This window comes from Pyxicephalus adspersus, chromosome 6, assembly GCF_032062135.1.
Source record: "Pyxicephalus adspersus chromosome 6, UCB_Pads_2.0, whole genome shotgun sequence".
NCBI lineage: Eukaryota > Metazoa > Chordata > Amphibia > Anura > Pyxicephalidae > Pyxicephalus > Pyxicephalus adspersus.
In genome coordinates, this window is record NC_092863.1 from 27,739,125 (window position 1) to 27,750,439 (window position 11,315).

Sequence of the window (11,315 nt, forward strand, 5' to 3'; positions counted from 1 at the left end):
TCACTATTCACAGCTGTATGGAGAATTTTTATACTGTCTATTGACTTTGCATATTTTGTGCTATTTTACCTATAGACAAGGTTAACTACCCTCCAATACTTCCAGGCATTTCATTATATAGTTGGCCCAAAACTGTTTTGCTCAGGTCTCTTCTTTTTGTTATCGCACTTTGTTAGCTGTTGAAATTATTCAATAAAAATACAATTAAAAAAAAATAAATAAATAAAAGAATTGCATTGGGAAACTGATATGTTGGAGTAATATTTTTGTTGTGGTTACCAGTATTGTGTTTGCATTTTCACAGTTAATGACCTCATTTCACATGTAACAGACTCTTTTGGGCTCCTCTCCATTCACATGAACACAACAGGTAAACTATATCTCTAAAAAGTGATTCTTGATGTTAGAGTAGGTAAAGTTTAAAACTCCTAGCAGTTTTTTTTGACTGTTTTCCTGAAAATATTCTTCGTTATTTGATGTTGCCAAAAAACAAAAACACACAGGAAGCATTGGCAACACAATTGGTTCAATTGGCACTGACCTTTGACAGCTGCCTGTATGTTTCTGGGTGAGGTAGAGGTGCACCAAATAAAATTCAATCACATACATGGTGGTTCCTTAAAATGTTTTGGAAAAAAAAAAAAAACACACACAAACAGGCTATGGTAGAACAGTTTTTTGGTTTTGTAAAATATAAAACATCATCAAAAAATAAAGTACAATAAAAAATATAAAAGCTATTTCAACAAATAAAATGTGCAAAAGCTTATCAAAGCAAAGTGCAAGGTTACAACTTTTTTTCAATAAATATGTTCAAATGGTCAATATATTTACTTTACAGGTATTTTATAAAGGAGGGAAAAAAAAAAAAAAAAAAGAGCTCTAGAATAGTAACTTATTCATTGCCAGAACTAGGAAAACCACAAGAGGTAATGGTGCCATGGAAGGTTCTCTGGACTGTATAATTTTAACTTCTTTATGATAATCATGTTTATCTATGGGAAAAAAAATAAGAACAAAATTACTTCACAATTCAGTTTTAAGTCTGTTTACATAAAAGAAACGCACTAGGAAAAAAAAGTATACATGGGTTTATAATACAAAAGGATAAGGGATGTGTGTCTATTAGCATTTGTTTAAAACAATAAGCCTTGTTGATTGCATATGGGTAAGGGAGGAAACACAATGGAATTGCAAATTATAGGTACGGTTTGCTCTAAGAGTAAACAACAGGACAAAAGCCTATTTTGCTTTCAGAGTCTTTACAGGGGATTTGAACACTTAATGCATGGTGTTCAATGTCTGCAGCTGATTTCTCAAGCTCACTTTCTAGTCATAAAGGATGTTTGGTAATAGGACAACTAGTGCCTTGTCATTTTCCTGTTATGAAAAGGGCATAAAATGCATGACAGCAGTGATTGCCTCCATATGCTCCTATTTTCTCACATAATCTAGTTTATCTGTCCATCTTAACCCCATTTGCAAGGTGACAAATGGAATCCTGGACAACTCATATCTGAATGACATTTTATTGCTTGCAAAACTCAGGTACAGTGATGGTCTTGTCAGAGGCAGGGTATTTTCACTGAGTAGCCACCATTTATTTCATGCTTGTTCCATTTTTTGTTTTCATTTTCAGGGGGAGAGGGAAATGCTCAACAAGCCTTACTGATTTAGAAGTCAAAGATTTGTGTTTTTTTATGAAAGGAAGATGATCACGAAAGTGCTCTTCTTGGAAAACATACACTTTTAAATATGATCATTTAATTATAAAACTTTTTTTTTTTAAATTTCCATAATTAGGCAGGTTATTATTTCAGAAAGTTACAGGCAATGTCCCTTCTGCAATATTCTATTTTATGTGTCTGATCGCTCGAGGTTTCTGGCAAAAAAAACTGAGCTAATGCACAGGATTTCCAGGCTACCCAGAAATCCCCACTTCTCCTGTTTGTGCTAGGAATGAATGAATATACTTCTTCATGCCTGCACATTTACATCAACCCTGCCTGGCCAATTAAGATGGACAAAGATTATTGACAGGAAGAATAGAAAGAAGATGGCACAGCCTGTGCAGGAAGAGGGACAGGCGAGTCAAGGTTTATTTGAGTTGTTTTAAAGTCACCCCCCCCCCCCATGAAAAGCTGTGTTTACACATCGGCAACCCATATGGTCCGCGATCGTCCCTCCCCATGTCCCAATGCAAATTCCAGTTAAATCTAAAAAGGTCTCAACCTCGCCAAAACCTATGACTGTGTTTATAAGTAATCAGTAAACCAGGTCTAATTACTGTCCCCTCTCGACTTGAAAAAGTAGTTCCATGCTCCAATCAAAAGAGCTTGACCGATGCAATGCTGGAACATTAGGACATAAGGAAGGGAGGGCCCAGGAATTTCCAATGGCATCCCTGTGAAACAGGACCATTATTGCATTGTACCTATTCCATAGCACAAACATTAATGCCCATTTGTGCTATGGGACAAAAAGATGTATTTCTTCAGTGGTCAAAGAGACATCTCCTGATAAAACAGCTTGTGCCTGCCTTATTTAAAAGTTAAAAAAAAAAAAAAAAAATGAAAAAAATCTTAGCCTCTGTGCAGTGGGTTTTGATGTATACATTATTTAATGAATGATGCATGTAGCTCATTTTTATATTTTATTTCGGATAACTGTTCGTTTGACTGAATATAGCAGCTGCATTGGTATATTCACAAAATATTTTAAATAGCACCGAGTCAGCTGCAAATCACTGGTGATGTCAGGAATCATTTTGTTTCATTCTTGTAAACCTTTTTTTGTAGGTTTTTCATGTCGGTGTTGCTTATCAAAGGCTAAACATGTTCCTACTAAGCACACATTGGATCAGTTGGATTTTCAGAAAATGACAAAAACTGAAGACAATCATTTCCGTTAAGCAGAGAGATTGCCACAGGCTCCATTTAATTCAAGCAGCTTATTGCTACATCTACCCAAGAAATGTGTACTTATTTGTACACTTTGTTATTTTTATGTGTATATAAATGCCTGCACTGTAAACAGAGCTTTTGTTCACAGAATAGATTACAACCAGAAGAAACCATAATTTTTCACCGCTTATAATTGCAAGCTTCTATATTTAGACGTACCACAGCCCCCAGAAGAAAAGCAATACAAAGTCCCAAAAAAACATCTGCATAAAGCGCATTTTCCAGGCAGCCAATGCCCATGAGCAACAAAGCCACAATGCCTGCAAGAAAGAAACAGAGCAGACAATGATCAAATCACTTTTTCAAGGATGAAAAAGAATGAATTACATATAGTGGGGTTGTTTAATACTTACTTTTTTCTCAAATCAAATTCACAATATCGCCCAGTGAAATGCTTAGGGCAAGCGCAAAAGCTTCCTAGCATACAGGTCCCTCCATTTTTACAGCAACTCTTGTTCAGTGTATTGGCTGAAAAAAATAATAAGTACAGTGCTGAAAAAATGTCAAATAGGACAAAGCATGGTATTCATACATGCAGAAAAAGATGTTTGTTTTTGGGTGCTCAGCACTGTGGAGTTTTCTTGGAGAGGAGTTAGTCCAAGGCTGGAATTTCTTTATGAATTGCTATTGTTTTGCCCTTGCTATGCAGTACCCTATATGTCTGCTCATTCTTTCACAGACATTAGATCATATACCCCTTTGTTTTTATCCAGTAGGACTGGGCAATGTATAGGACATGCATGGGTAACCTCACAATGGCACTTGGGCAAAACGTTCACTCAAACATAGAACTTATTAGATTGTTCAGCTCTGGAACAAAAGACTGCTCTTAATACAGCCCCCTTCACATCAGGCCAACATTTATGTTTTGGCTTATGGAGAAGTAAATGTAGGGTCCCACATACTGTGTACTGTAGGCAATAAACCAATGGAAAACCAGCAAAAAATTTTTAATCAATTTTTATTATTACCTCACCGAGAGGAGGAGAACGGAGAGGTCAGGAATCACTCAAAAAATCTATCCCATTCTATGGTTTCTAAATGAATAGCTGCCATTAGCAGTAAGTATATTTATATAAAGTTTTTTTTTGTTTAAAAACAAACAGTATTTGAGGATGGCATGTAGTTACTTCTATACAACCTCGGGATGTACTACCAACCCAGAACCACTACATCATACCAACATTATGCGACTACAAGAGTGGGTAATCTGATGAATGAATGTAACCTTGCAATTTGTGTTTTCATTGTGTCTTTGTATGCCTAGATCCTCTGTACATCCTAATATGAATCAGTTAGTCAAGGCCTAGGACAGCAGGATGAGACAGACACCACTATCAGAACTGCTACAAATAGTGTACTTTCCAAAAACGGTATTCGCTGGAGTAATTAATCATACAAAATGACTAACAAAGTAAATCATTATGAATTGCTTGTTTCTCCTTCTTATTAAACACTTTAATGTTGCTGCACTGATGAGTCTTCATTTCCACAAATGTTTACCAAATCAATCTTAAGCAAATGATTATGGCTATTAATTAACAAACATTTCACTATGGGATTTAGAAGTTGAGAAAAGAATATGTCAAAACATTTGAATCTTTATAGTAATATCTTTAGTTGCATTTGACCACAATCAGTATACACATAAAGATTACCAGTAATAATAAAAAACATGCCATTTTATTATCTACATATATCAACAAACATTTAATGGGGACATATCCAGTGCTGCCCTTAAAATTTTTTTTATAGGGTGTCACTTTGCTTTACAGAAATTAAATAAAGGCTTGCTCACCTCCCTCTCAATGGACAGTAAAGGAACAAATCAACACTAATGAGTCATCCTTAACAGGAACAACCGAGCAAAACACAATTTGCTATCAAGTAAAGTGACTATTGTCAACATTAAACAGAATATGATATATTTTGTGTTTTTTTTTTTTGCATTACATATACAAACATCACGTGCACCATTTTGTAAATGCGTGTCTTTATAGATAATCTAGATTTGCATTAATGCAGGAATTTTTGGGAATTCCTTAGGATCACAAACATCTGACAATAATACAGAAGTAGGTGCAGAGATTAAAATTATTTTCCTTAATATACAATAGCTGGTTTTATGAACTACTTTATCAGTTCCCTTTTGATACTTTATTTGAGAATGTTTTTGACAACAGAGGTTTGAATCAAGAAGAATTATTGAAGTAGCCCCACCTAGGAGGCTTCACACGGTGTTTTGATTCATCACAGTGTGGATACACATCTTCTTACAATTCTTGGGAGATGGACAAGAAAACATTAGTGGCAGTCATTGTCAGAGCGTGACTTACTTTTTGTGAGCCCAATAAAAGGAATCTTTTCTCCAAAGACTCTCTGCTTCCAATTTTCGGTATGGTTAAGTTGCTTCATAGGCTTCTGAAAATGTTTTTCTAGTGAATTTAAGGATCCAACAGCTTTCACAGTTCCGTTTAAAATTGCTGGTGTTCAGAACAAAAAAAATATTTAAAATTATTTTGTTTTTTTTTATGATGGTGTAGAAAGTACATAATTTGTGATGTACAATACAGGTGACAAATTACACTTAGGAGAGCATAATGAATTTTTAGTAAAGCTGTCCTAAAGAAATAATGTGCCAAATGCTTCTTTCTGGTCAGTGACAATGTACAGAAAATAGAATATTACCATTCCAGTAGGAAATAAAGCATTTTTAGAATGGGATCAGCAATAAATCAGACTTAGGATTCCTGGTTTAAACTAATATTAGAATAATAATAATAGGCTTTACAAATCTTGGGCTCCATTTATAAAACAGGGAATATGACATTCCTTCAAGCACACCCCTGTGGGAATCAATTACTGCCACTAAAACACATGAACCTTGATAATTCCCATGGGAAAAGGTTTGAGGGAATGTCTAATTCCCTGTTTTATAAATGGAGCTCTTTGAGAGTCTGTGGCTTGTTCGGTGATACATACATTTATATTTCAATTACACTATTTAGGAAAACATCTTTGTTCTTTATGTTTTACCAAAATTGAATCACCCATGTATATGTATAATGAGGTTTGAAACGAACTATAAAAACAATAGAGTGCAATATTAGATGAGTTGCATTTACATATAACTAAAAAAATAAACCTAATTAGACCCGATTCCTTCTGATGAATATGTATCATTACAACGTGACATCACTATAACCTTTCCTTCATAAGATAGACAGACTTTTTATTTAAAAACTTTTTAAGTCAATTCATTTTTTTCATAAAAGGTAAACAATATACTCACCAATTCCCATGTGAATGGTAACAAGTAGTTGAAAAGCCAGGTAGAACAGTCTAGTGAATACAAAAAGAACATCTTTAATTAACTTTCATGTTCAAGTGTTAAAGGTAAGCATTTGAATACATTAATCTGACATTTTAAAATTGCAAAGTTCAGACATCTAAGTGCTTGTGCAGGGATTTAATTAATGTTACCAAGTCTCTAGAAGTGGTCTGTTTAGGGCTGCTAATTATTATGAAGTCAGAGTGGCACCAAATGTGTATTGTTTGTATTTATTCTTGTGTTTAGCTGCCAATACAGAAAAGCCAATAGCAGAACTAATGATTCTGACCAGCAGACCTAAAGGGTTACCTTACAGTGCTCATGATAACAATAGTAATAAAAATTAAACACACACACACACATCCCAGTGCACCTAAAGTTACTGTGCTATAAAACACTTGTTCTGGGGAAAAGAAGCCAATCACATTTCTTTTCAATTTCAAAGTTTAATTACCAGAGAGCTACTGCTAACTAAATGCTTACAGAACTTAGAACTAGCAACATATATACAGGGTTTATACATAAAATATAAAAACACAATATGTACAGTATAAACTTGTAAAACAATCATTAAAAAAATAATAGTCATCGTTCCACTAATCCTTACCCTTGGGCAGTCCTCTGCCCAATACAATACAATCAATAGCTGTAATTGGGAGGATCTCTGCACCTCCACCCAGAGGTCAGCATGACCTTGCATGTATTTTAGTCACTTTAAGGCTCATTTACACTTCCCTTTATTTGTGATTGGTGTTGTCACCTAGGTGTTATTGCTTTTATGTCATGCATTTAATGAATGGTAAGGCTACCTATTCAATGGGCTGGCAATGCACAGAACAGATCAAAAATGCAACAGCAGAAATCTCATCTAAAAGGCACCAGGTAATGCTTTATCTTGTACTATGTGCCCCTGCAGGGCATAGGAAAAGTTGAATTTAATTACCTGCTCCCATCTGCATATTTGCACCCCTCTTCAAACTGGTGATGTTCTATTTGGCCATTAGTACTGGGGAAAGAAATCCTATTGAAAACAGACTGATTTGTTGGTGCCTATTACTAAACCCAATTTAACAGCAGGTGCCAGGTATATTTCAATGGTCTAAAAGGGCAAACAGAGTGGCTCAGGAACAAGGAGAGCACTAAAGTAGTAGTGGTGGGGGAGAATGGGGTTAGGTGATCAGCATTAGCAGCCTACATATCAATCCCAGAACAAGATTCCTTTAAAAAGATTTGACATAAGATATAAGTTCTTTAAGGAGGGCATTATTTCCAGTTGGTGGGAAGATCCCTACTCTGTCATTAAGAGAAGAAACAGCAAAGTAAAATCATGACTGTAAATCAGAAAGCAAATACTTATGTATTGGTACACTATAAATAATCCCATGTACATATATGTAATTAGTAAAAAAAAAAAATTAAATCATGTTGCTGTCATGCACATTTATGAGAAAAATAAAAACTTTTATAGAGAATGCTGGATTCCTGGATGAAGAAACAAAGCGATTTCAATAAGCTTTGGGATTTTACATAGCTTGGCAGATCTGTACTGAAATACTAAAGTTTAAAATAGACCATTTCCTACATAAAATCAAAAAATATAAAGACATATCCACAAAGCTGGGATAAATCCTATTTTTGTTCGGGTTCTGTACAATGAGCAGGTGGAGCACTTTTCAGAGCCAATCGACTGTCAAACTGTCTCCATTTCATATTTTGTTTTCTTTTGGTAAAACATCTAAATATGTAAGCCTAAACAGAAAATTTCAAAATAGTCTGAACATAACCTTGAAATTCATCTGTGTAGCACAAAAGGATAAACACTAGGTTGAAGTACAACAGGTCAAACAATATGATGTATTTGTTTGGTTTCTGGGAGCCCAAAGCACACTTTCTTGAATAGTCATAGGACAGAGTATAATACAGTGTTGTTTGACCTTTTTAACATAGAGCAACCCTTGAATTACCTTTAGGGTCTTCAAGGAACCCTTTCTATAACTACTATATCCACAACTTATAGTACATTAGTGTGGTGGACAGTGGTAAGAATGACACCCTTACAGATAGCCAAAAAGACAATTGGTGTCATTTAAAATGATCTACGAGGTCCAAATTGCTTGTTGCTCAAGGAACCCTTAATAACCTCTGAAAAACCCTGATTGAGAAACACTGGTGTAATATACCAGCTTTTAGTACATACATAGGTTTAGATCTGTTTTGTTGTGAAAAACTTTATTATAGGTTCTAGAAATTTGATGCTCAGGTCATTGACTGCAACAATATATATAGGGTGGCTAATGCTGGATTTTAAAAGTTCACTTGAAGCAACACCATTTCAGAGGGAGAATGGGGGACGTTAAGAACCATCTTATGCACATGTTTGCACACAGCTGGTGGTGGATTGCAGCAAAGCTCCTGGATGCAACAAGTCACTTCCAGCTGTGCGGTTGCATTTCCTTCTCTGGAGGTAGGAAAGAACTGCAACCACACAACAAAGTGATTCTCAAATGCTCTCAAAGTGTGAGGGACACTAAAAATGGTAAAGTAGTTTAATAAGTGCCTAGGAGGCTAAGTCTGAAACAGTGCCTAATAAAATGACTAGTCTGTTTAGGCTAGAAAATAGGTTTAGCATGCTACAAGGTTATTCTGTTTTAGCTACTTATCCCAGGAGAAGGTTGAGAAACTCTGAGCTAAAAAAATTCTAATCACATTAGTGCTGCCGTGATACTGGATGATTTTGACCCTAAACTCAACTTCACTTGCAAAAATATTTCTGTGATAAGTCACTCAATTAAAAGGTGATCATTTTCTGTGCAAAGCCACTTCTCCCCCTAAAATCAACCTTAAACTGCTTAAAATAGACATACAACTATTGTAGGGACAATAGATTGTGAGCCCAGGGACAGCTGGTGACATGACTATCAACTTTGGAAGCACTGCATAATATGTAAAATATGCACACACACTAGTTAAAAATAATAGTTAATAAAGTATTAAACTTGAATTCCAATATAGGAAAAGAACATGAAATATGATGCGGTCTGTCACGCATTAATGCTGTGGTTTTTAGGAGACCCCTTTTATCTCTTATCAACAGTTTTATTACCTGATGATCTCACCTTTCCTCTTCCTGTAATAGGGCAACAACAATACATTGAAATCAATACAGTATTGTCACCCAACACAGCATGGTCAGGTAAAACAAGTAGAAAAAGGAAAACTTGCTGTGTTAGTCCATATAAAAGTCTGGCAGTTTTTTTTTTGTTGTTAGTTGTACTTCCAATGCAACTGGCCCAAATATTTTAAAAACGATGTGTACATTTCATTAGCTTTAAAGACTTTCATTAGTTTAATTAGTTTTAAAGACTGTGGAGTTTGGTTAGCATTATTGTTTTTAATTATTAATGGAAATCATGTATGTTGATAATGACATAAAAGGGCTGGGAATCTGAAAAATAATTAAGTCTAACAAGTTTGTTTGCATAAGATGGAAAAGTTTCTGTAGAGTATGGTTCCTGTACCAGAAATCTTGTGATGCAAAGAATCACTCATTTTGCAGTATATTATATTGCAATATGAGTTGTTTTTCCCAATGTGTCAGTGATGCCAAAAGTAAACTCCTCATGGGGCATTTTTGGAAAAAAAAATCCCATTAATATAGTTCACATTTTCAAATCAAGCTTGCTAAACAAAAGACAAGTCCTGCAAACTATAGTAAAGCTAACTAGACAAACATACTACTACTGAATAAAATAATCAGGTTTCATATATAAACTACAGGAATCAAACAAGATCTAATGGATGATTATGCTAAACAACTCTGCTTACATTTAAATAAATAAAAATATATACATTTTCAAGACATCCAAGACCTCTAGCCTTTATCCATGAAAGCAAGTAACATAGATATATCCTGTGAATGTATATACTTTGATAAAGTTTAAAATAGGCTGCAGTAAAAATTTCTTACCTGGCAGAGGACATCTCTTCAATGAACACGTACAATACTAAAGTGATTTTCAACAGCACCATGAAGCCTGTAGATAAGGCAGCTCATCTTTAACATTTCAATTAGTGAGAAATTCAAATTCAATCAGACTGAGAATCACTTTGGGACACACCCAGGAAACAAAGGATTAACACAAACAAATGTTTTTTTATTATGCAAACGAAAGCAGGAGGACCTTTTAAAAATGAGAAGGAAGAGCTATCAGAAACAAAATAATAACGTGTAACCTTGCATGAGGAATCTAATATGCATAGGTCATGTGGGCACTGGGTTTGCTAAAAAAAGTAAGAAATAAAAGTTGGCTAGAATTTAATTATTTTTCCAGTTATATAGAGCATCCATTTACTTTGCACATTTCATCTTTCAATAATATTTCTTAGACAAATACGTGTAAAGCCATGAAATCTTTTTTTTTTCCCAAAGTCTATGTAGTTAGTACTAGTTTATAGGGCAAAAATGGTGAAATAAAGACACCGGGCTGCATAGAATGAGCCTAAAGTAAAAACTGTCATATATTGGAGCCACCACAGCTTTTACAAATGTCTGCCTTCTGCTCTTTATGTTGACCTTATGGTTCAGTACTTTTTTTTGAACAACCACCTTGGTTCTAGTATACAAATCTGGAAAATCAGAGCAAAAGCTCATCTCTATTTGTATACATCTTCTGGGTGGATTTAAAGTGTGCTTGCAAAAAAGTTGGCAAACCAGTTTTTTTATTAGATAAAACATGTTTTTACTGATAAAAGACATAAATCCTAATCTCAAAAATTGTTATGGTGACATATATAAATCTATCCTTTTGAACAACAAATGTGAGCTTTTATAGTCTTTAGTGTTATTTGCTGAAAAACTAATAAAAACAACCTATAACCCATTTAGAACTCATTTCAGCTGTTGGTCAACCTGAGTCTTCTAGAGATACAATTTTACATTTGGATTTACAGCTTTTTAGTGTTCAAGTACACAAATAATAGAGAAAACTGCTGTTTTTTATTTGCACTCCCTCTATCACATG

The 11,315-nt window shown here is 34.6% G+C and overlaps 1 protein-coding gene across 1 annotated transcript; it reads right to left on the reverse strand.

Annotated features, from left to right (window-relative positions):
* Window positions 1-647: 647 nt before the first annotated feature.
* On the reverse strand, window positions 648-10,367 carry LOC140332506 (protein Cripto-like). The gene is made up of 6 exons (XM_072413746.1): window positions 10,262-10,367; window positions 6,256-6,305; window positions 5,300-5,446; window positions 3,317-3,431; window positions 3,123-3,223; window positions 648-995 (listed from the first exon to the last, which is right to left on the reverse strand). The coding sequence occupies exons 1-6, from the start codon at window positions 10,321-10,323 to the stop codon at window positions 883-885; spliced, it is 588 nt and encodes a 195-aa protein (XP_072269847.1). The 5' UTR covers window positions 10,324-10,367; the 3' UTR covers window positions 648-882.
* Window positions 10,368-11,315: the final 948 nt, after the last annotated feature.